The sequence below is a fragment of the Electrophorus electricus genome, chromosome 12 (genome assembly GCF_041902795.1).
Source record: "Electrophorus electricus isolate QZ-2024a chromosome 12, ASM4190279v1, whole genome shotgun sequence".
Taxonomy (NCBI): domain Eukaryota; kingdom Metazoa; phylum Chordata; class Actinopteri; order Gymnotiformes; family Gymnotidae; genus Electrophorus; species Electrophorus electricus.
Window position 1 is genome coordinate 1,008,644 of NC_137508.1, and position 26,176 is coordinate 1,034,819.

At 46.3% G+C, this 26,176-nt stretch overlaps 1 protein-coding gene and 1 long non-coding RNA gene across 15 annotated transcripts; one reads left to right on the forward strand and one right to left on the reverse strand.

The window, feature by feature from the left end:
* Nucleotides 1-359: 359 nt before the first annotated feature.
* LOC113588323 (calcium uniporter regulatory subunit MCUb, mitochondrial-like) lies at nt 360-10,746 on the reverse strand. Its single transcript, XM_027027452.3, has 8 exons — nt 10,452-10,746; nt 3,073-3,142; nt 2,814-2,984; nt 2,338-2,442; nt 1,850-2,010; nt 1,292-1,495; nt 706-822; nt 360-614 (listed from the first exon to the last, which is right to left on the reverse strand). Exons 1-8 carry the CDS (start codon nt 10,548-10,550, stop codon nt 537-539), a joined length of 1,005 nt encoding a protein of 334 aa, XP_026883253.2. The 5' UTR covers nt 10,551-10,746; the 3' UTR covers nt 360-536.
* LOC113588324 (uncharacterized) lies at nt 10,356-24,539 on the forward strand. 14 transcript variants are annotated; one of them, XR_014126476.1, is made up of 8 exons: nt 10,368-10,496; nt 10,628-10,693; nt 11,076-12,769; nt 16,424-16,467; nt 17,656-18,843; nt 22,455-23,031; nt 23,139-23,366; nt 23,606-24,539. It is a non-coding gene; the product is annotated as an uncharacterized LOC113588324 (long non-coding RNA). The 14 variants fall into 14 exon arrangements; XR_014126481.1 differs by having other exon boundaries at nt 17,656-17,719; XR_014126477.1 differs by lacking the exon at nt 16,424-16,467 and having other exon boundaries at nt 17,656-18,334; nt 18,609-18,843.
* The last annotated feature ends 1,637 nt before the right edge of the window (nt 24,540-26,176 follow it).

Genomic DNA, 26,176 nt, shown 5'->3' on the forward strand with positions numbered 1-26,176 from the left:
CTCAAGATGTGTTCAGTCATGTCAGCTAAATGTTCTTTTTGCTATTGATTCACTGAAACATTAAAATTAGTAGGTCCTCCATCCAATCTGCAGAGATTTTGACTTGATATATTACACTGGAAAAGATTGGAATAATAAGACTTCCAGGCCTATTTTAGAAATCTTACATCTTATGTGTTTTGCGTGTAGTTCCATTAAGTTTGCCTATGGAACAGGGCATGAGTCTCAATCCCTGTGCCGTTTCCTGTGGCCTTAAATAAGGAGTTTAATCCCACACTGCCAGATTATAATCCCTCCAGTACAGCAGAATAAGGCACTCTGGACAAAGCAGTTAAATGACCAAAGCAAAGAGCGGTGAGGCATGTGACATTAGTGCTTTATTTCAACTCTTCATCATTCCTAATAACGAGCATTATGGCTACAGATGTGTTTGTCTTGAAGTTCATGAGATGATATTTTTGCACAATACTATAAATAAGAGCAGTATCAAACTGTAGCGTTCAGCACAGTGAGGCATGTTTGTGTAGCAGCACTCTTCAGTCCCTGGGATGAATCTGGTCTACCGGCAGTCCCAGCTGATTTGGGTTTCGTAAACGTCTTAAATTATCCTCTACCTGAAAAAAAGAGAGAGGGATTAATGAGGAGGAAAGGTGAGAAATGTAGGCAGAGAATGATTGGAGCGCCTTTTATATAACAGGCCCGTACAGACGCCAGCTCATCCTTGAGCTTGTTGTACTGCTGCACGTTGAACTTCTCTCTTCTGGCTTTCCTGTAGAAGTAATGCAGGAACTGCCTGTCCTTGGCAACTGGGTATACATAATCCTGTGGGAGAGAAGACCAGACTGCACTTTAATAGTCACCCCAGAAACAAATGTTTTAAAGGTTCCCACCCTCTTGTTGTCCCTGGTTTTATGATCACATGAACACAAAACTCTAGAAGCAGAGAGAGAACAACTCCAACATTTCCTAATCATCCCACTCTGTAGGTGTGCCTGAGCACACTCTCTGGGGCCACCTACTGGGCAGAAGGAGAAAACCTTGTATTCAATATTGACTATCTCGTGGTGAACTGGATAGTGTGTCTTAGAACAGGAAATACATTAAGTAAACTAAGGTATGTGGTAGTGTGGTCCACCTGGAATACTGTACAATTAACTTCATCCATGATATTGTGCTAATGTAGGAATGGTCAGTGAAGATCTCCTGTGCTGAGATACAGTCCTCTCAGATCCCAGTCAGGCTGAAGCAGGATGGTTTAAAGCTCCATTTTCGATGACCAAGGTGTCCACACCTGTTTGGTGAGAACGTAGTAGGCGAAGACACCGATGCTGGTGGAGTAGGTGATGAAATAGGTGACCGGCTCCATGACATCCCATGAATAGACCCACCAGGTGAGCCAAGCCAGAGCCCCACCCTGCACAGAGAGCAGAGCCAAGCCCACCCAGAGTGCCTGTGAAGAGCTGCGCTCAGCCCTGGCATCCAACTGGGCCTTCATCTGAACACACACACACACACACACACACACACACACACACACACACACAAAATACACTTACTGCCAGTGCAGACACTAGTATACACACCGAAATGTGCAGTCAGCCATTATTAATTCAAAACTAGCACATACATAACACGTGCCACAGCTACGGCCAAGATGTCAAGCCTCATACATTCTAAGTGTGAAAACAATTTTTTTTCTGCCTCACTGCAATTATTATAATTGTGCAACTAGAACAGCTGGTTAGAAAGAGTGGGAATAATGCCCAATTCCCAGCGATGCCACAATTATCTTGCTGTAATTAAGAGCACAAGTGTCCCACTCATTTGGCAGCTCATTAAAGATGACTACCTGCTCCAGGGGAGAGAGTTCCTGTTTCAGGACATCCAACTGCCTCAGCAGGTCCTGTTCCTGCCTCAGGTGGTGCTCATGCAGGTACAGCGCTGCATGCAGCCTGTGCACCATGTTCATGGTGTCCTCCGTGCACAGCATGCGCTCGCTAGACACTGCTTCTAAAACACACAAACATACAGAAAGCAGAATGAATACCTTTGTACATTTCAGTGTATACACACACACATATTTAATGTGTCTGTCACTGGAAATAGCTTCATACTACTTCAAACAGCGTCATACATGCGCTGGAGTACAGAACTAACTGATGAGTATTAGTATTAGCAATACCCACAATCCTCTAGCAGTGCTCAAACCATCACGTTGCTCTTCTGCACTCCCAGTGAGACTGTGGAACCAGCATGTGACGTTCCCAGTGATGGACCCTTCCACCAGTCCACGCTAGCATTGCAGGGGTCTCTACTACTAACCGTTGGGTTATATACCTGCTAGTGCTGAGTGGATTTTGTAGGTGACTCCATTGATGCACAGCTGGAAGTTTGTGCTGAGGACTCTGTCCATGGGAGTGGTGGATGCAACCTTCACACCGTCTATGTGCAGACAGCCCATGTCAGACCACACAGGGGTTTAGTGGATATATATGACCATATCTGCAATGAACTCACCTTACTTTCAACATACTGCAGACATCAGCTCAATTTATTCAAAATTCAATATTAGAGGAATGTGATTAATATTTAAAAATGGGTTTTACTTAAAAACTGCTTCTGCCAACTTGTAATTTAAAGCACGGCCAGAAAACCAAACAAATTTACTCCAACAGGATTTTTTACACGAAATGTTTATTTCTAATAGCAACCAGTTTTCAACCAGTGGATGAGATTACACATCATGTTGAGTGTTCTTTTCACAGTATTCCCTCTAGGGATTACTGTGTGTGTGTGTGTGTGTGTGTGTATACCTGGGGTAAGTACGGAGGCAGATGTGACGCCCGGGTCCTCTCTGTGGATGTCCTGAAGGAGGTCGTTGACGGTTGTGAGCATGGGCCGCAGAAAAAATAGGCAGGTCTCATGTCTGGAGGGCAGAGTGAGCGCCAGCACCGGGCGCCCATGTCTGTACTGCACCGAAGTGTCTACAGCATAGGGAGCGCCACACTTTAGCACTTAACACCAGGCAGCCCTCTGGCCATAGACATTCAAACTGTCATGTACAAACTCTACCATTAGATGGCGATAAAGTGCTACAGCAGGTGACTGGATGACACCGCCACTGGAGCTGGGCAAGTTGAGCCTGTGAGAGAAGAAGAACTAATAATTAGAGAAATAATGAGCTAATTAGACAGAGCGTCACTGTACAGAGCGTTTAGCGTCCACATTCACATCAGCTGCCTCAGTGTCATCTGTACATGTTTAATTTAGAAGGGTGGAGGCTTAACATACCAGGAGGTTTGTGAGGTTAGAGCTGCACTACACTCAGCGGAAGGTAGCGCGCACGCAGTGTGGGGAGAGAAGCAAAGGGAGGTCACGTTGCCGGTGTGTAGCTGTTGACCTCATAACAGTCCTCATGTTCTGCTGAGGTACGCTAAATTCATGGACCTTTCAGCAATTTCTCAAGGCAGCAGGAAGTGACGGCAATTAACTTTTTAGTGTGGGGTGTTAATTCACTTGTATTTAATATGCATCGTGTTTATAAGCATACAAAATCTCATGTGCCTGATATTAAAAAGAAAGTTGGGTTTATGTCTTCCGCTTACAAGCCCATAAAACCTGTGTCACTTCAGACTGTCAACTCATATAGTGTTTTATCTTCTGTACTTCAATGTTTACCGTCATAAACATGAAATGACTGCTTAGTTTTGCCACCACACTGGCTCTGCCTTATTTAAAAGCTTAATTGCTTTTCAGCCTCAGCTGTCTGCGAAGATCTAAGGACACCATTCCAGTCCTGGAGCGCCTGCTCGAAAATGCTCATTCTTACTCCGTCACGCCTGATGGCTCTCGGCACCATCCGTATCATTCAGCGGGTGAAAAGACTGGTGGCAGGATCAATGAGGAAGGAGTCTCACGAGGAGAGGACCGCACCAGGAACCTGACGGATGTGGGCTAGCCGCACTTCTCCAGAAGGCAAGCTGCTCTGTGAATATTCCATCCCAGTCTCAGCCAGGACTCATCCATATCCACTCACCTCAAACGAACACAGGTGGACGTGTGCTGGCTCAGGGCCCCCAAGTCTTGTCTTATCTTAGAAGCACACAGCACCTGAACCCTACCTTTGGATTCATAATAACGTGTAGGAGTCTGTCAGTGAAACGTCCCAGGTTCTGATGTGAAGGAATCTCACACTTTAACTGTAGGGCAGTACAGAGTTTGCATCTGAAGGCGTGGCTTTCCCACGGTCTCTGTTTAACCGCAGAGGCCAATCAAGAGGAAATGAAGAATTCTTACCATGTGGGTGATAAGCTTTGCCAACCATTGGCAAGAGGGGAACACTTAACCCTAATAAGATGTAGGTCGCAACTACAGCACACCAGCAACTGTTTCCAACGGTGGTCAAAACCCAGCTTTAGTCTTACATATAGAACATGTTTTGATGGAAACACTAAAAATTGAAAAATGATATAAATGCATGGCCATTTGAAGAAAGTGAGTATTCCCCACAATGTAATTAGGTGTAATTAGGAATAAAGCACTAGATTAGGACTGAAGTGATAGATTAACATGCTAGATTAGACCTACTGAATACTTGCTCAGGACAGCAGCCATTTTGCAGAAAAACTGAAAGATGACAGAAAACTGCATATATATACACATTTAAAATGTTAAATATCAAGAACCCAGCACTTTTGACTCAAACTCTGCAAATGTACAAACCAAAGCTTGTTAGAAGTATACATCTCAAATGCATCGCAGCCACGTTCTTAGACACAGCAAGTACAGAGCAGGTACTGCTTGTTCAGCCAAACGCAACACTGCGAGCATTCACACCTTGAACAGACACTGACAAGGGAGGACATCACAGCTCAATAAAAAGGGAACTGAAAGAGCATGTGACTACACATACTGTCGTCTAACAGAGTCTAGTCTGCACACCATGTGTGATGAGGTACCAGAGCGAACAGGTTAAAGGTCAGTTATCTAACTAGACATCCCTGTCCTGTGGAACAAGCTAGTGTCTGTTTAAATGAATGGGATTAAAAGATTGCTTGCAGTACTCGGGCCAAGTGAAGCCAAGGTCCATTCTTTCAAATACTGCTTCCCCCTGAGCTTTGCTCATTACTGAAATGTGCCGTTTTCATCTCAGAGGGAAGAGGCCAGGAATGGCATGTTTGTCTCAGCAATTTTTAATGAGGAAAAGAAGTAAGTGATGAATGAGTGGAAAAGCAGAAGGGAGAAACAAGAGTTCCTCCAAGTCAGACGGTTGGGAACAAAAACAAAAAAGTGTCCTCATTTCCTACAGCAGGAAGGTTCTCTATAAGGAGGTGGACACCCGTGCCCATCCGTTATTTTATGCAGGCAGGGCAAGCCATGCTGGGTGTAGGGCGTCAGTCTGAGGGGAGGAGGTGCACTTGGTGCTAGCTGTGCATTTCAAAACCACTTTGTTCCCTTCCGCCTCCTATGTGTTCAAACTAAAACAGGCAAAAAGGGCATATGTGTGTTTATTCTTAAGGGATGAAGACACACTCAACAGAAGACAAAGCGCAGAGCAAAACCTGATTTTGAAAGGAGAGCTGTTACAAATAGACGTTTGTCACGTGCAGGAGGACTGAACGCAAAATCGACCCAAAACAAGATGATGCAAACCCTCCCCATGCAGTAGGGTTGTGTAACGTAGTCAGCGAATGACGACACTCTCTCACTCACACACACACACACACACACACACACACTCTCTCCAATACGCTCCATAGCCCTTCTGTCCTTGTCAACCAGAATAACGAAGGCGTTTTTGGGGTCATTAGATCGCGCTGTTTCACATTTCCATGGTGTATCACACTGGATGTGGCAGACAAAGGTCTGGATAATCAGCAAATGAGCTGAACCTTTTGTTTTGTGGCAGAAACGAAGCAGAAGCAGGACACCGTGCCCGTCTGTAAAGGCTCCGTTCTCTGCTCCGCGGCGTGTACCGCGCTGCCAAAGTGGGAGCGTGACTGGGCTGCTGATGGAGGCAGGCTGGCAGCGGAGGGGCTGGGGGTCTTATTCATGCCAGCCCAGCCCAGCCGTTCTGACTCTCCACACTGCTGAATTATGGGTGTGCGTAGACATGCTGGACGGGGCAGTGCACACGGCAGAGTTTCCTCTGCTCTACTCATTAGCTAATCATTGAGCCCTTCAACTAGATGAAGCACTTAAGCGCAGCGATCCTTAAAGAATGGAGCCTGTGCGCCCTCTGCAAGCATCTCCCCTGCAGGCCTGGGCCATAATGGCTCTGGTCTTAAAGTACATGATACGGTGAACAATGATGGCAGTGCAACCCTGAGAGTGAGTGGGAAATAAACAGCCTACAAATGCCCAGTTTACAGCAGCCCACCGACCCACAGAGCAACACACCAGTCATCAGGTTACAGCAGAGCCTCCGGTACCCTTCCCTCCAAAGACAGCCTGGACCTCCACCTCCTCTCTGCTGTGGAGAGGAGGCGTTTGAGGAGGTCAGGGGCAAACAGACAGCGGCAGTAAAGACCAGGGGTTTCCCTCAAAACGCTATCCAATCGGATTGTGGCTTCTGGATTAAATTATATCTGTGAAGTATTTCATTTGAAATACTGGAATTACATTTTAATTGAATTAAGAATATAGATATATAACCAAGAGCTGAAACTGAATGTTCCTAGCTACTCTTAGTAACACATTTCCAATGTGAATTGAATCTGAAGCTAGATATTTCCAGGAGATAACTAAGATAAAGCCAAACCAAATATTTTTGACTTTGACATTGGATTGCATTCGTTCAAATTTCATTACTGTATTTATCACTTGACTCTTTGGCAGATTAGCGGATAAGGGGTATAAGCAAAGTCTTGAAGACATATACACAGTTGAAGGTGGTAGTTGTGACACTGCTGCATTCTGAAACAGCTCCATCCACACCTCAGCCTTTAATGAGTACCATGCCGGCTGACCACCTGTTCTCCACGGCCTCCTAATGGAGGACGCCTTCTCCTCGGCCGCACCAACCTCCACACCTGTCTGGTGCAGACAGGCTGTAACGACTGGCTTTTCTCGTCTGTGATGAGGCAGAGCTCACACTGATGGAAGGTTCTGGAACAGTGTCTTGTTTTCATCAGCAATGCTCTTACAGAAAGTACTACTAAAGCTACACCTAAAAAGTTATGTCTGGGAAGGAGTCACGCTCACCTTGAGTTCTCTCATCTCAACAACAGATGTAATTACACCAAAGCTTAAGAGTTCTCACTGATTTAAAGCTGCCCAATACAAATATTGATGACTTTGGACCTTTAACAGGTTAAAAAAAAAAAGCCACATTTTTTAACACAAAATGCCGCATCAATTTATATTTACGACAAGGTCCGTTTGATCCCCATTTTCTATTCTTCCAAGCAGTGCCCAACAACAATGCTGTCTGAATAGATATTTTGGCCAGGCTGAAAACCTCTGTACAGTCAGGCATTTTATGAACCACTTCCCATCTTAGGTAACGGTGTAGCTCTGGGGGTCCATGGGTATTGAGAGTTATGGTAAACTGGGATGTTATGATGCTGTCACTTCACCTCTCTTTTGTCACTCAAGTTTGTTGGCAGAGTGGTGGAGTGCTGATGTTCCAGGGTGCCCTCATGCCTGTGGTTCCTTCTGGATCTTTCCTTTTAGCTGTGCTGCCATATCTAGATCTGCCAGAGTCCATCATTGCACATTATACATTATAGTTCCCCAATTTACACACCTTCATACCTGGACATGTCTAATAATCTTTCACTCTTTCTGCCGAGGTACACCTACCCCTGATGTCAAGATGTTACTGAGTCTCAACCCGTCTCAGCTGCCATGGCTCCTCCCATCACCCCCTGATGTCCGCTGCTGTAGCCCACCACACCTCCACCCCAGACAACTACTTCTCTGTTGCCCTTAATGGGTGTTCTCTTGCTGAATGGGTTTCTGACACACACACACACACACACACACACACACACACACACACACACACAAAATCAGGACAAGACTAGGACTTCTAGAAGTTGGACTAGCCAGTAATTGCAGTGGTAGCTCAGTGGTTATGGTACTTGACTTGTAATCAGAAGGCTAAAGTCCCACCACTGCCAAGTTACCAATGTTGGGCCCCTGAGTAAGACCCTTAACCCTCAATTGCTCATGTTGTACTCACTCATTTGGATAAAAACATCAGCTAAATGCTGGAAATATTTTTTCACTTTATTATTTATTTTTCTCTTAAAATTATTATTGTGGTGTCCATTGTCACCCAAAGGAGGATGCCCCCCCCTTTGGGTCTTGGTTCCTCTCCAGGTTTCTTCCTCGTGCTCTAGGGAGTTTTTCCCTCACCAGCGTCACCCTTGACTTGCTCACTGGGGGCTTGGACTCCAAAATTTGTAAAGCTGTTTTGTGACAACATCTGTTGTAAAAAGCGCTGTATAAAGAAAGTTGATTTGATATTTTGGTAAAAGTTTTGGAAGTGTCATAAAGGGAGAAAATCCCTTCAAAATCCATGCAAAGAACATCCATGCATCATCATCACGCGCTACATACCCCCACTTAATGTACGTACGAGGAAACAAATCATTTAATGCACGCACGAGGAAACAAATCGGTCTGCCCAGGCCCTTGGTTGCACATCAACGGCTATTTCTGTCCCGTCGTTCTCTTCATCTCCTACGGGAGAACGTTAAGCGTGGAAGAATCCTGCTCTAACTGACTAGCCAGACGCTGGCACCGGCCTGCAATGAGCTAAGACTAAAGTCAGCTAATTAACGCGTGACAGCTTTGTATAACAGGTTGGTCAAAATTCTAGGCAGGCTTGCAGTATCAGCAATTACTGGACTGTGAACGAAAGACAAGTAGGCCATTATGCTTTCACCATATCGCCCAGAGAAATGACTGTGTGCTGAGTAAGGGAATAAACACCACAGCCAGGAAATCACCTCACTGCTCCGCCTAAATGAAAAGCTTTCTTTTCAGCCTGAAGCCTGCACACTGCTACTAATGTATTGTGCGCTCAACGACAGCGTGTGATAAACCAGAGCAGTATTAAGATATCGAATATAGATGGTGAACAGCTGGTATGCAAGATGTGGGCAAAATAGTAATGAACACAACTTACACAACAGAGCCTGAAAGTGTGTGACAGCGATACATGATGAGGACAAAGCAACCATTACCATTTGACTACCACATACTGCAGTCGCTGTATGCTGCAGTACAAGGCAGTGAACTCCGTCACATGGCTAAACGCTGGCCTGAGTTCTTCTGATCAAATCTGTTTACTCAATGGCGTGAATGCGCCAACGTGTCCAAATACTCACATGGAACAACTGAGAGGCCATGATGCTCACAGCACGCAGTAGACACAGTAAACATCAGAAAGACAAACTCCAACATGTTAAAAGTCACAGCCAATATATTCTGCAGCTTGACATCCCACAGGGAGTCAGAATGAACTACATTTACCAGAAGACAGCCTACACCACCTGACATGCTTAGTTGCTGGAAACACCTGCGGGTTCAGTGGGTTGGAGACAGAATCATCATATCCCAGTCTGCCCTGCAGTGCGAGCCTCGCTGACCAACAATACACGGCATGCCAACACCGTGCACGTGCCCACACTACACCTTCCAAACTCTCGCGCAGCTGGCGTGCTTGGAGCATCACTTAAAGATTAACCAAAAAGCAAACCGCAGAACAGAAAGGCCTCCATCCATCCATCCATCCATCCATCTATCTATCTCTCTCTCTCTCTCGATATTCCATCATCTGTGATGACCACCTTAATGTAGGTGATTCAGCCAGTTTTCCTCACCAAGGCCAATGAGGAAAACCGAACTCGTGATCAGAAGGTGGAGAGCAGCAGAGGACCACATACTGGTGTCAGTTATTGGGGTTTTTCAGTGTTTAAACTACGAAACTGTTAACTTAAAACTAAATAACGGTCTTGCTACGCTAAAGAAACCGTTTTCTTCATTTTTTCCCCAACGGGGTTCATACTTCGCCGTGTCCGAGTAAGAAATGGGATTGGCGCTACACAAGCGTTTGATTGAGTGCAGCTTTGCTTTTCCCTCAGTCCACACGAATATTAGCAACGCGACGCATCCAGCGGCCTAATGATCGGGTAACGTAAGAGTCCTAAAGACTAAAAAGTTTCCCCCGCTGACTGCATCGGAGACGAACGTAAAGCAGGAAACTGCGAAGTGGGCAGACTGCCAACGCGTGGTTCCGTTCACGAGTCCCACAAGCAGGCGGAAAACAGGAACTCTCCCTGACCAATGCAGTAAAGCATTCCAGTGCAACTCCGTGTTTTAAACACGGAACTGTTAAAGCACATCAGCATGTTAGCGGTAAAACAAACCCGTGTGGGATTATGCTAACGGAGCTCGTGCCAGGTCCCCGTTTGTGATCGTTACAAACTTCGCAAGCTTACCTTCAGATGCACACGCGCGCTTGTTTGGAAAACGGCCCGGATCGGGTGAGCCCAGCGGTGCACACCGGACAGTTCGGCGACTAGTCTTAAACAGGCCATGGCGGTAAAGATCACTCGCTATGGCATACTCAGAAAAGAATTCCGACTCGGATTATTAACGGCATATATTTACGCAGGACTATGCAGATCTAATCTGTCAGTAACGTTTTCCGGGGTGATGTGCTCGGCTCTCCGCCACACAAGTAAGTTTTAGCGTTTCTTTCCTGTAACGAACTCTTCCGCCACGTCTCCTCCTGCTGGCGAACAGGACATAATGCAGACACGGAGCTGCAAACGGAAAGGACTGCGAGCAGTAAAATGGTACTGGCAGATCTGATAAAGGATAATGTGGAGCTACATGTTAGCATAAGGTCCGTTATCGTCTAATAAAACGCCGAAAGTAGATAATGCATGATCCAAATTAAATTAAGTGGGCATAATGAAATTGAAGCTCACATCTATAATGCAGCCTACCGAGCGGTTATTGTCTCTCGTGCGTCACTCCACAGACGTCTGTCCAGACGCAGACATTAAGGTCATTAGAGAATGACTGGCTCCCGCCTGTTTGTTTCCACACCCGCACAGCTTAATGGGAGACTCCACAATTTGGCGGAGTGGCGGAGAAATACGACATATGGTTCAAACTCGTGTCTGACGGAGGTCCCTTGAGCACGGGCAGACACACGAACCATGAACTGGGCACTGCGCCTGCGCTACTGAACAGCTGTAAGTACTCAGTTAATATTTTACCAGTATCGGTGTTAAGAATTTACAAGCGCTTCCTGAAAAGATTCACGATATGGCTGTGCTTGTGGGCAGCGGTAGCTCAGTTAAACTACTCAGCTTGTAACTGGAAGGTTGCCAGTTCAAGTCCCACCACTGCCAGGTTTCCACTGTTGGGCCCCTGAACAAAATGCTTAACCCTCAATTACTCAAGTTGTACTCAGTCCTAATTGTAAGTCACTTTGGATAAAAGTGTCAGATAAATGCCATAAATGTAAATGATTGTATTAATCACTCAATGAGGGAAATAAGCTAAGTCAGGAGGGTATTACAGTAATACTACACTGTCAGTGGAAAGTTACAGACAAGTGCATTTAGATTACACTGTATAACAATCTCACCAACAGTCTTTTAAATGAAGCTTTTAGTGTGCATTAAAGTGTCCCAAAAACTTCACATATTTATGTCGGAAAGATTAGCATTATGTTTGCAGTCTTTCGAGAACTGCAAGTACTGTTCACTGCTTATTGCTAAGCATGGGCTTAAAATAAAATCACATCAAAACGCTATGTGAACTACTAGGACATGGAGAGCCAGTCGTGGGTGCGCGCAGGTGTTCAAGCCCACCCTGCAGAGCTCCACCTCTTTCACTGATAACTACAACCCTTTAGGAAACCCTGCCCCCAGTCCTCAAAGGGCAATAGAACTACAAATACACAATTTACAGAAACTACATAAATAACTTTTCCCTTTCTGGTTAGCATTTACATAAAAACTTCATTAGATCCTCGCAGAATCATTGCTCACTAAAACAGGCTTCTCAGTTACATAACGAGAGTTGTAGTTGCCATTCGAAGTTGGCTGGATAATGTAGCTTAAGCATGTATATGTGGTTTTAATAATAATGTTGTAGTCCCACACTCAGAAAAGCGTCTGCTGTCAAGCCATACGTTTAATCCCTGATGTTTAGACCACGAGTCAAACCAGGCACTACCCGACATGCCGAGAACGTGGAGACATCACTGGACTTCAGCGAGTCTGCCAGGTGGGAAGGTACTTGGTGAACTTCAGCAGCGCATCAATGATGCTGCACAGGGATTCTCCAGCCTGCTATTGAGTTACCTGGTGGATGCGATACTGTAAGGGATCTAGATAGCCTTGATGCTTCATTTCACCACATAATCACGTTAAGCACACACTCAAAGACTCATTTTAAGATGACGGACTACCTGTCTAGTCTGGAAGAGAATGTGGGTGTCTGGAGGACAGCAGTTATTAGGGAAGGTTTGGTGTACTGGATGGTCAATAACCCTTAAGCATGGTGACTTTCTTTTGAATTTGAATTTTGATACCAAAAGTGTGTAATTTTTTTGTAAACCTGGTTTTGTTATTTATGTATTTTAACTAATGTAATTCTATTTGTGAATGTATGTTGTCACAAGTTGTCCTATCTCACCGACTGTTGTGTTATTAGTGAGCGTCATCAGTGAACAATACCAATCCAAAGATGAGAATCAACCTGCCGTTTCCCTGTCTGTGTGGAGGATTGGTTTTAGGTGAGCTACGGGGGTTTTGCATTCACGTCTCTAATCTCAGAGACAGTTGATAAGCTCTTATTAATACATAATATGTACTTTCTCACAGCTCAGTAACAAAAAATTCGGTTAACGTAATGTATGTTGCACGTAATATATTACTAGATTTAAGTTTCTCATCTATACTGAGAAACTGCTTTTAACTGGCAGCTTTGACAAATGTCTGAATGTAACCTATAATTGTATGCCATCTAGTGGACATATAAAGTAACGCATTATTAAGGGGGTATGGGGGATCGCATTCCGGAAGGCAAGCTAATAAAACCGGTGCCTAAACGAAATATCCTGGTTTAACCAGGCCTGAAAGATCGCTACGGTAAAATGTCGGCGAAAAAACACAAGGAAGCAGCGAGTCTCTCCTCAGATTAAATCACAGAACTGGAACGCGTTTCTCCGCATTGGAAATGAAGCATTTTGCATTACATATAGAATATCAAATCAAATCAAATCGAATCAAATGTATTTATACAACACGTTTTACAACAGATGTTGTCACAAAAAAGCTTTACAAATGTCCGAGTCCAAGCCCCCTGTGAGCAAGCTAAGGGGGACAGTGATGAGGATAAACTCCCTAGAGCATGAGGAAGAAACCTTGAGGAACCAAGACCCAAAGGGGGACGGGGGTCCGTCCGTCCTCTAGCCGAGACTCAAAGGGGGCTCCGTCTTCCTCTGGACCAATAGATGCTAGATGCGATTACGAAGCGCTTCATGTTTGAAAGTCACATGCTCATACTGTGCTTACCGTAACAGGTCTGCGCCTTTTTCTGTGCTGTCCATCAGTATGTTCTAGAAAAGTGCCAGTGTTTGGTAGGGATGTGTTTCAGGCGAAAGGCCATGCATTCTGCACGGATGTTCAAGCTTGAGCTCAAGCGCTAGGCTTTCTGTGGTCACTAGGGGTCGCTGTGCCATACTCTTCCATACAGGATCTGAAAATATTACCTAAACCTAATCTCAGTCGTACCAGTACAATTTATAATCCCTCTATTGTTTGTCATGGTTCATTATCCTTTGTTTCGATAAATGTGTAAAAACCCATTTTCATTTGATCAGAATTAGGACCGTTTGGGCGGCAGCCTGTAAGTGACTGCTAGTTGCTGACTTGGGAACAGAACACAGGGAAATGAAGATTTGCCCTTCGCGTTTTACACATTCCCACTCAATCAATTACACAAACCTAAACTGTTTGTATGTCATGTAATTGTTTATAGCATCCATGAATCTTGCACTTCCCGTGGTCATGTATTGTTCATGAATAAAGCATGCACCTTAACATTACAGAGCAAAAAAAAAGAGTATCACAATGTTAATATTCTAAAATTGTCAATTAACAGTTTATGGTCTTTCGCTGGACTCCGTTATTATATAAATATCAAACAAGTGATCACTTGAAGTTATATTGTCATTGAGTTTTTTTTCTTTTAACTATCCTAGTCTGGCTACTACGCTCCAAGTAGTGTTAGCATTTACTGCCATCTTGTGGTCTTCAGTGTAATAACCTAGCTACTGTTTATCCTTGTTAATCTTTTTATAAGCCACCTCAACATGTATTAAGACTCTCTAACACACCTGGATCATCTCTTTAAGGTTGATGTGTTTAATCAAGTGTTGATTTTGCCTTTGAGGGCTAATAATAGGTTTTATCTAGCTAATATGGAACTGAAGTGTAGTACGTGCCCAGCTGGGAGCTGCGAATCACAGCATCTTCTGTTTACAGCGTGTCGTCTACTTCAGTGCACTGGGAAATATTATACAATGAAAAAGGGTGAGAAAGGGTGATGATGATGATGATGTCACTATCAACCAACTTCAAAAGAAGTTTGGGGCCTCTGCAAATTTTTTTCTATTCTAACGTACACACTCTGATCCAAATATTTTTCCACACACTGATTTAACATAGAAATGTGTAATAATATCAGATTGATTAATAACATAAAAGACTTTTAGAGAGCTGTAGAATGAATTACGATGTCAGATTCTTTTTAATTAGCCTGAGTTAGAGTATGAGAGAGAGAGGAGTGAGTGGAGAAGATATATAAGTAATTTAAGTGTAACAAAAAGAGCTCTAAAATACAGGCCAGCAACTGGCATAGAGAGAGAGGGAGAAAGGGAAGGAAGGAGAAAAAGTAAGAGGGAGGGAGAGAGAGAGAGAGAGAGAGAGAAACGGAGAGAGAAACGGAACAAGCAGGGTAGTGGAGAATGGAGAGACGCCAAACTAATAAAGGGAGTATCCAAGTATCCAGGCATGGTGTTTGAAGTTGAGTGCCGCAGGTGGAGGGGGCCGTGGGTGGTGAGTGGGTGGGTGAGGGGGCCGTGGGTGGTGAGTGGGTGGGTGAGGGGGCCGTGGGTGGTGAGTGGGTGGGTGAGGGGGCCGGGGGTGGTGAGTGGGTGGGTGAGGGGGTGGGTGAGGGGGCCGGGGGTGGTGAGGGGGTGGGTGAGGGGGCCGGGGGTGGGTGAGGGGGCCGTGGGTGGTGAGGGGGTGGGTGAGGGGGCCGTGGGTGGTGAGTGGGTGGTGAGGGGGCCGTGGGTGGTGAGGGGGTGGGTGAGGGGGCCGTGGGTGGGTGAGGGGGCCGTGGGTGGTGAGGGGGTGGGTGAGGGGGCCGTGGGTGGTGAGGGGGCCGTGGGTGGTGAGGGGGTGGGTGAGGGGGCCGGGGGTGGTGAGGGGGTGGGTGAGGGCCGTGGGTGGTGAGGGGTGGGTGAGGGGGCCGTGGGTGGTGAGGGGGTGGGTGAGGGGGTGGGTGAGGGGGCCGGGGGTGGTGAGGGGGTGGGTGAGGGGGCCGGGGGTGGGTGAGGGGGCCGTGGGTGGTGAGGGGGTGGGTGAGGGGGCCGTGGGTGGTGAGTGGGTGGTGAGGGGGCCGTGGGTGGTGAGGGGGTGGGTGAGGGGGCCGTGGGTGGGTGAGGGGGCCGTGGGTGGTGAGGGGGTGGGTGAGGGGGCCGTGGGTGGTGAGGGGGTGGGTGAGGGGGCCGTGGGTGGTGAGGGGGCCGTGGGTGGTGAGGGGGTGGGTGAGGGGGCCGGGGGTGGTGAGGGGGTGGGTGAGGGCCGTGGGTGGTGAGGGGTGGGTGAGGGGGCCGTGGGTGGTGAGGGGGCCGTGGGTGGTGAGGGGGTGGGTGAGGGGGCCGTGGGTGGTGAGGGGGCCGGGGGTGGGTGAGGGGGCCGTGGGTAGTTGCCAGCCGAGGTGTAATTGTGTAGTAATACTGAGAGGGCTGAGATAGCTGCCTCTCAAGCCCCGCCCCTGCCTCTCAAGCCCCGCCCCTGCCTCTCACACTCTTAATTGACCAGGCCCTGGCTCCCTTGAGCCCCTGTTATTTATTAAAAATTCATCACTAAATAATTCACAAGCTGGAAGAGAACATGTGGACAAGGCCTGGTAATTGTGCGCAGGAAAATGAGCTTGAAAGTAGCCTGAGTGCAGAGCCAAGGCCTTTTGAGTTCTGTTCTCTTTTTTCTCTATTAAGCAGGTCACTGTACTGTTGTGAGGAGGCATAAAGTGTGACAGAAGTTCAGCTCTTTCCTGTATTTTGCTTATTTAAGCACAACATTTCTCTCTTTGTTTATTTTTGACAAAAATTATTTTCCCAGAATTTGCTCTCCATTTTCCCGTTATCCATCTTTTCCAGAAGAGGTCAGCAGCAGTGTGTTCAGTGTCAGGTCTGATGCACAGGTATGGCTGGTTCATCTTTAGTGCATCATAGATGCTTCACATCTCTCAGCTGGAAGTGTGGAAGTCTTTTTTCTTTTTTTTTTCAGCAAACAGCAGTGTGTTTCCATAGTGATTGTGTTTCCATAGTGATGTGTTTCCATAGCGATGTTTCCATAGCATTCTTTATCCTGTTCATGCCAGACATTTGTCAAGGCTCTCTTGAATGACAGGACGCAATGTTTAACTTATCATGCCATAAAGGTGTTAAAATAGATACAATATTATCAGGAAATTGATTTCTACCTAATCATTTTCTAACCTTTGTTACTGATATAGAATCATCATTTCTTGTCAGAATGTTTGACAATGTCAGAACAACTAAAGTTTTTTGCTTTGCAGATAGTTTAGAAGTTCATGTGTTTCACATTAGAGAACTTCAAGAAGTTGTTGTTGTGTAAGCTTGAGCTCAAATGTCTGGTGTTTAATTTCTTCACTAAGATCAAATCATTCTCAAGAGCAACACCTACAGCACAAGGCAGATTTAGACACCAGCAGTTCAAAGTAGCGAGCACTTAAAGTTGGGTCTCGTCTGAACATACATCCCAGAAGGTCAGCTCTGCCTGCCTGCTCTGTGGGACATAAATAAATGTATAGTGGTGGTATGTGAGTGCTGTATGTGCATAGCTGTAAGCATGACTGTAGAACTTCACCTAGGAGCACATCAAAGCTTCTGGCTGCTTCTGCTCATTTCTCGTCTGGTCCTTTTCACCAAAATGCTCAAAAATGTCTACAGGGAGACAAAAAAAACATGTTTGCTTTAATCCCACAAGTGTTTATTATGCAAATGAGCATTCTGTGGAAAGAACACAATGTGTTAGTGCGTAATGGAGTAAACAAGTTACAAAATGAAAAATGCCAATTTATTTAATTATGCAGTCATTCATTTATGTTCATTCATTCATGTATACATACTTATGGATTTTTATGTTTTTTATGTGAAGGCCTGTCAATGTTAGTGAAGATCTCAACTTGCATCTTATTCTCACTCAAATGAGAGTGAACATATAATTCAGTTTATCAACAATATCTATTAAGTCAGTTACTTGCATTTCTTTGTTTCAGGTATTAAACAATCACAATCTTAAACCCCTTTGTTTGGGAATGTCGTAGTGATGCTAAATATCGGTCTGTTTCTTTGGTGTGATACAGCACCACATCTTGCAGTCATTGAAAGGGCCACTGAGGCCTTCGCTGGAGCACCAGGAGGCCCAAGGTAAGAGCAGGTGTTAATGACCCACCCAGTACCTGACGCACCATGCCCGAAGACCAGCGTGCCTGTCCCAGTGCTCTGCACAGCGTCTGCCTCACTAGGGTCATTATTACAACTTTATGATGATGTTATTTTTTCAACAATTTCAGAACAATTTACATCACCAAAGTGTAAACCAGGTGCATTTTACTTCAGTTATTTTGTAGTTTGTTTTAAGTGTTTTATGGTGACTGGTGTAAAGGTTCTCATGTGGACTGCTGGTACGGAGCTGCTTCACACTGCACTGTTGATGTATCATAAACAGGGGCAGCTCAAGCCAAAGGACTAAACAGCACCCTTCTGATCCTTTAGCTTTCTCTTCGTCTATGCTTCAATCCCTCTGTTTCTCTCTCTCCCTCTCTCTCCTCTCTCTCTCGTAGCGTTAGAGGAGAGTTCCCAGCACAGCGAGGCCCGAGTGGGTTCTGAAGTTCTGAGCTGGTGAATAATAGAACAAAGGCATGAAGGGCCTTCAGAGGTTCCCCTGCTCTCCCACACCACTCTGTCCGAGAGAGAGAGAGAGAGGGAGGGAGACAGAGAGATGAGAGAGAAAGAGAGAGAGTGACACACTGCACCCTAAAAGTAAAGATTCAACAGTCATTTAAAAACAAAATGCCAGAGCTAGACACAGGAGGTGTTTTACCGGCAGGTCAGATGTCCACTTTCAAGTGACAGATAATAGAAAAAAACGTTTTTGGTTTTGGGAAATAATGAATAAACCTTATTCACTGTGTAGGGTTTTTAAGAATTCTGCCCTATCAGCAGAGCTAGTGTGAGCTGTTCGTCCTGTCAGCGGACAGCTGAGGTGGTCAGAAGCATGGACTCAGGCGACCTCCCACCTCTCTCCTCTGCGTAGGGAGCGCTGACACTCTGGAAGTCCTGCTCTACGGTTGAAGTCCTGGCCTCTCTGCTGTGACTTTGCCTGGTGACTGCCTGCTTCATTAGAGCTGTCAGTCACAGACCTAGCGACAAAGCTGCAACACGGGACAGTCCCGCCTCCCGAGGACAGCGCAAGGCAAATGCATCGTTGCTGCGGGTTTCACCGATCACATGACCAGCTGAGCTTTCCAGCCGTGTGGCTTTGCAGTGGGGTAAAGCTTTACTGTTCTACTCATGTTTCCTTGCTGTCCCAGGCGTCTGTTCCAGTGCTTCCTCGTGATCTCCATCGTGATCTCCTGGGAGTTTGAGACTGCTCCATGCTCCCGGTGAACAGTGTGCTTTAGTCGTAGCACTCAGCTGGGGTGATGTTCGGGTTTATACCTCTGGTTTATACGTTAAGAGCTATGCTGAGGAATTATTTTGGCTTTTATGCAAGCTTCTCATCTTCTCCATGTGGTTGGTTCTCAAAGAGCATGAAAAATAAATGAACAGATGACCCCCCCCCCCCCCCCCCATCAGCAACCTGAGTCCTGGAACAATAAGATATCCTCCATATTGTGTTCTGTATCTCAAATACATGGTGAACAACAAAAAAGAAACTTCTAAACATAACAAAACAAAACCTGTACTTCGAAGGAAGGCTCAGGCCTGAGTTCCTTTCAATAATATACAAGCGCGGCTTTCCCACTACCTCCGTGTTATTCCGAGCGTTCCTGCAAATATTTGGAGAGAATGAGGGGAGATGAAAAGAGCAGAAAACAATGAGGCCGTCATGGTGTTGTGGCGTCCACAGGCCCTGCCTCGTCCCGCCTTTGTGTCGGCTCCAGGACTTTCAAACACTCCGAGCCAGCGCCCGGGACCGGTGCCGAGTCGCTGAAGGCAAAGGTCGTTATGCTCCAAACATACGCTGCACCCTTAAGACTTATTTAAATGACGTGTACGTGACTTCACACTCCGCACCACCAGGGAGAAGCTGACGCCGTTGTCTGATAGCGTTGGGTACTCGTATGCATTAAACTGCTCAGCTCTCCTTAGTGTGTCCTTTCCTGTACAAATAGGGCATCAATAACCATGACGCCTGGTGTTACTCGGTCGGTGCCAGGAATAAACAGGCCAAACCAGAGTGTGTGTGGTGCTGTCCTGCTCTCTGCTGTCTTCACTTGCCCTCTCTCTCCATGTCAGAATCAGGGTTGCCGGATCTTGCGCTCCACGCTGTCTTCTTCAAAAGAGCATCGTTTAGCTAGTAGCATGGATTTGGTCTTGGAGTTTGTCTGATTGTGTGTGGAGCCTTGGCCTGTTTCTAGACATTTTGGTGTTCATTTGTAGTTTGTAGTTAGTTTCCACCCTCTCCATATGGGACCTGTATTCTGGTTAAAGGATTTTGTGGGATGTACATAGTGTATTGATCTCTATTTGCATACATATGTGCACATATGTTTACTATATATAGGCTCCTATGTGGATATTAACTAGAGAATTTGAACCAACTATACTTGTGATGTGAGAAGCTGGTCAGTCCAACCTGGTGCTAATATGAGTGTTGGCAGGGGATTAAATAAACATACTGCAGAATCAAGTCTGTTTAGGGATTCAGAATTAGACACCACTATAAGTTTGGATATTATTATCTTAATGAGTTATGGACTTTCTAACAGAAGGTGCAAAAACCAAGGAACCACTACCAAATCAAGCCATGTTCATTTGAGTCTACTGCTAATATGGGAGTGTCCACTTGAGGGCACTGTGTATGGCACTGGGGATGAGAACAAAGGGGATCCTCAGTCTCCTGCTTTTCCAATTTGTATTTCAAGTCTGTTTCATTTCTCTCTGAGGGCTATTCATCAGTGCAGTTCAAAGAGTACTGTGTGCTTCCATCACTGTCTGCAACAACAGCGCCGCAATTAAAGAGTTTTACTGGAATTATGCACCAAAATATGAAAGCATAAATCCCCTAGAGTGAAAGTAGCTTCAGGTTGGTCAGCAAGCCCTAAACACGGCCTGGCCTGGACGTCATAAACACGGCCTGTGAGTGAGTGAGTGTGGGTGTGTGTGAGTGTGTGTGAGTGTGTGTGTGTGTGTGTGCGCGGAGCTGGACAAGGCTGACATTGGGACCAGGCCTCGGATTAACACTCAGCACTACGGCACATTTCTCCACTCTCAGCAAACTCGCTCCCGCCAGACAGGCAGAAGATACGTCTTCACCCCACACAGAACTGGGGATTAGCTGTCTCTCCTCCCTCTCTTTCTCTCCCTCTCTCTCTCTCTCTCTCTCTCTCTCTCTCTCTCTCTCTCCCACTCTCTCCACTCATGTTCTTTTGCTGTGCAGTACATTTAGTGTCTAACAGCAGGCAAAGGTGGCAATACCAAACACCAAATGTGTTGTGCTAGGGGAGTGAGGTCAAGGAGGAGAGGGGGCGTGGCCGAGGGAGGGGCTCAGGGAGGGGCTCGGGTAGGGCTCACGGTCAGTGTCAGGGGGCTTGTTGTGGTGCAGGTAATCCAAGGGGATCTGCCTAATCTGTCACAGATACGTGGCTGAAAGAAGCAGGCAGCAGACACAGAGCCAAGAGGCCTGAAAACGGGATTACGCCTGCATTAACACACTGTGCTTATCTCTTAAACACTCCCGAAAAACAGCTTTGCTGTGTGTGTGTGTGTGTGTGTGTGTGTGTGTGAGTGAGTGAAGAGAAAGAGCAGAACCCAGAGACCATGGCTGCTTTAAGCATATTTACGTTTTTTTCTTCTCCTGAGTTGGGGTTCTCTCCTTGGTGGATCTTTTTCTCACAGAGGTCGCAGTTTCTGTGACTGGATCTCAAGTCCGGCAGTGAGTGACAGGCTTTCTGAATTCTGGATGTCCAAGATCTGTGAGCGCCGGCACTTCTACTGCGTTTAGCTGCCTAATCCCAATTACCAAGATGCCTTATGTGATTACTGTTGAAAAAGAACTAATTGCCAGCTAGTTTGTGGATAAATTAGGGGCTGTCACTCACACACACACACACAGATGCTCACACACAGACACTCACACAGACACACATACGCTGATCACATGCAGACTCCCCTTTAAAACACAGCTTCAGTATAGTCAGACGTACATATTTTCATGCATTTCCATGGTCACTGACATACACATGCATGCACATGTGCTGTTTTGCAAAATGTCCCATGGGGCAGATGTGGGCAACAATTACTTCTGTCCACAAACTTGCCCCAGGATGTCAGAAACATTGATCTGACAATTGATACACTTTGAATGACTCTCACAAACATAAACAAACAGCCAGAGCTCCTCACGCACCCTCACAAACATGAGGGCCCACATCCCTAACCACAGCCCACAGGGTGGAGGGGAACAGAGAGAGGAGAGAGAAAGAGAGAGAGAGATGCTCTAATGTTTATGTTTTGCAGATTAGCAATGATGAAAGAATGCCTTTTCATGTCTGGGCTGGAGGCACCCCTCCCTCAGGTCCCACCCGTGCAGCAAACACACACACACACACTTACACTTGGCTCTCTACCCAGCAGAGACCTCCCCGATCCACTCTGCTCCTGACAGTTCAGCCAGGGTGGACTCCCCTCCGTTCTCTCTTCTGCCTTCGTTCCGCAGACCTCTCAAACAGCACCGCCGGACGTCGCACTCACCCAAGCCTTTGAAATTTCACCCCTGTCCCCACCAAGATCGTCTTCTCACCAGCACTTATCTGAGCTCATATGAAAGACATCTATTGTTCCCAAACGTATGACTGCACTCTCTCTCTCTTCCTCTGTCACTCCCTTCTGATCCCACTCTCTCTCGTTTTCTCTCCCCTCCCTCCCTCTTTCCCAGAGCCATATGCTTGGCTTGATCCCTCCTGTGTGCCTGCCCTTTTCTCTCTCTCTCTCTCTCTAGGTCTCTTCTCATGGTGACAGGGATTATAATGGCTTTTATTCCTGGTGGGATCTCCTGCCAGGATCTACGACTACCTCCCCACTCTGGCCTGCCCGGCTGTGTCCGTGCTCCGCACCGCGACTCCGGACCGCTCGCACTCGGATTCTACTCCTTCGCCACTTTGTCGCTCAGATTCTGGACACTTTGGCCATGGGAATCGCACGGCTGAACGAGGCGAGGCGCGTGCCCGGGCAGTTTGTTTCTGATTATTTTATTGCGAAAGCGAAGTCTTCCAAACCAAACAGGGTTGTAGCTGGTCGAGCTGCAGCCTCTGGTCTGGGGCGCGAGCGTGAGCACAAGCAGACCTTCCCACTCTGAGCTGCAGCAGACACACACTGGGAGGGAGAGCTATTGTGAATCATCAAAGGTGCAGTGGCATTGATGAGCCACCCCTGCTCACACGGGCCTGACACCCCTGGTAACGGGGGGGCAAACGGGTCCGGAGCCCCTGTAAATGCTTTCACTGAACCTCCAGGTTTGGATCACTTTGCTTTTCATCTTCTTAAATTTAAATAGCACAAACATCTAACACAAGTGATGCTGAGATCCATCTTTGGTGGGATATGTGTGTTTTTGTCTTAGGCGTCCCAACACCAGTCAGCCCTCTTAAGAGTTCAGAAAGGCTCTCTTTGAGATCCACATGACAGAGGGCAGAGTTTTCGCACCCTAACTCTTCTGACTCAGCCCATCCCCTGGGTGACGTTTCCCCAGCTACACCTGGACTTTTGTGCCAGGCACGGCTATCTCACATGCACTCTGGGAATCACCTCATCCAGCTGGAACAAACTTTAGCTGTCATGGGACTTCCAGGTGGGATAACAAGCATGCTTTGGCCTTATCCTATGAGTTTATGGTTCCTTACTGGGAATGTACTTAAAGCTTGAAGAGTAGGTTTGTCAGTACTGTGTGTGTGTGTGTGTGTGTGTGTGTGTGTGTGTGTGTGTGTGTGTGTGTGTGTGGACAGGTTTTAAATGATCTCCTAACTGTCCTGTGTTAGTAGTGGATGCCCTCTCCTGCTGATCTGAGATCAGGTATTTGCTTTCTTGCAGAATAACAGTTAAGGTTAGGACTGAGGTAATGAGAACCACTTGGTCCTGAATCAAGTGTGAAAGAGGAAACGCGTCCAGATTACGCTACCCTGGCTCGGAGCAGAAGCGATTCAAGGATCCAGCTCTCAAGGACCGGGAGGCCCTGCGGGTTTTGGAGGCAGCTACAGACTGTGTTATATGAGTCCTGACAGGCTCTGACACCCTGCCTGTCCTACAGGTTCAGGGGCTGTTTAGACATCTCCTGAATATGCCAGGCTGCGTGAATCACACCCTCAGAGAAGCAGCATTGGATTACAAAGTCTTATCGTGTCCCTCTGACCCCAGGACAGCTGGGAGGCAGGAGAGGTGTGTGTAGCTGTCGCCTGGCTTCAGCAGACGGCCTGCAGGCTTAATGGCGGTGTGCTCCGCGCCCAGGCAACAAATAACAAATGGAAGCTATTAACAGCAGATGTGTGCATGTTGCACTTCGCACATGCATGTGTTGACTACATGACTATGGTCTTCTCCCTCTGAAAGGGCCCACTCTGGAATTCCACCATGGAACGCAGCTTTGCCATGTCCCATTCCCAACAGAGGTCCTCAAGAATGAACTTCACTCTATTCGCAACATTAGGAATCTTGCTTTATTTGCAGTGTTTTCCACCTCCTGTGCTTCTGTGCCAATACTTCACTGATCCCAGGAAAAGGAGGCAACATTAGAGAATCATATCGATGAGTAGGAAGAAAGCATCAAGGCAGAGCACTGCTTCCAAATCTTAGAGACTAACAAGTAATGTATTAAAGGAGACCTATTATGCTTTTAGGTTTTGTTATGTATTTCTTTTAGTGTTTTATAAAGCTTTTGTGCATGTAAACAGTCTGTAAAGTTACAAAGCCCAAAGTACACGCCAGCGTGAATAATTCTTTTCCAAATAAACCACTTTTTACAACTGTCTGATTCACCTCATTGGAATTTCAGCCATTTTCTTTCTTACACAATGACACAATCTCGTCACACTTTCCACATTGCCTGCCTACCGCTTGGCAAGCTTGGCACACCCTCACACAGCACATAGCAAGTAGTAGAGGCCAGGAAGAGTTCCCTTTTGTAGTCAAGTCCAGAAGATGCTGTGTTCTGCGTTGTGAGGAGAAATCTCCTTTGCATGCTCTGCCATAGGTAGTACCACAAAAAGTTTGTAATAAATGTTTAAAATATATTTTCACCACTATTTCTTCCAATTATTTCACCGTGTGCCCGGTATGTAACAGAGGAGGGATTCAAAACACATGCTCATTTGGATGCAGAATTTTCACATGCATTACTCCTGAAGGACAGGAGTGTGACCCAATGGATTCGATTCAGGTTCACAGCCTGTAAGTATGCACTATTGTATGCACTATTATATGCACTAGTATTTCTGGATTTGTGATGTTTGAGGAGCACATAGTAACTACTACGAGTGGAGCTGTTGGCTGTAGAGAGTGATCAGCTGTAGTCATCTCAGCCAACTTGACAACTAATTTATTGTTTTGCCAATCAGAAAAACACAAATTCTCAAACTTTTAAAATATTTATTTCTATCACTAGATACCCACATGCAGAGTTGCATGTCTTTTAGTGGAACTGTGAACAGCTTGGAAACCACCAGAAACTAAGGATTTCTAACATTTCAGACACACCAGAGTTCACAGCTACTCAGGAGAAAAGGGTTTGTCTGCACACTGCAAGACAGAGGTGGAACGTGTAAGGGCGGAACCCCTCTGTCGGTTTACCAATCAGAACAGAGGGAGTGAGAAGACCAATCAAAGCTTGGCTCATCAGGAGGGAAGATACAGGACCTCTAACACAGAATATCAGACAGAGGATGAAAAGAGATTTACAGTATGAGCTAAATGTGTTTTTGGAGCACTGAAACATGTAAACCCATCCTAGTAGACCCAAAATAAAACACAGACAATGAGCATAAAAGTAAAACAGCAGAGCAGAGGTCTGTGTTCATAGAGCATTATCAGTGCAGTAGGGAAGACATGAGGTAAATTGTGAGGTTTTTGAGGGGGTCTTTGAAAGCATCTGTCCTTCACAGTTGATAGGAGCCTTGATCAGTCTTGAGCAATATCCTCCTCAGTAATATCAGTCAAAAGCCCTGGAAGCATACTGCAAACACCCCCTCCATTTATTACCCAGCATATGCGTTCCTCAAACATAGTGTTTACTCCTTAGCTGTGGCTGTAGCATAATAAAGCAGCAGTATGGCACTCCACTACATGAGCTTGGTGGCTGTGCTTCTGGAAACAGTCTGCTTGATGTCTCCTGCACCCAGCGCTCTGATGGCCTGATTGATGACCCCTCCGCATGGTCCTGTCCAGGAGGCAAACCCTGACCCCAGAACCCTTATCTGGTCAAACTGGGCAGCGGAGGACACCTCAGAAGCTTGGAAAGCTCCTCCCAGATGAGCGTGCACCCCCGGGACTTTCTCCATGCCATATCCCACACAGTCTGGGTGAGTATGCTCACCGCAGGAGGTCACGCCAGGGTCACATGTCACAGGGAACGTGGAGAATCTCCACCTGATAAAGCGTTATCAGCAGTCT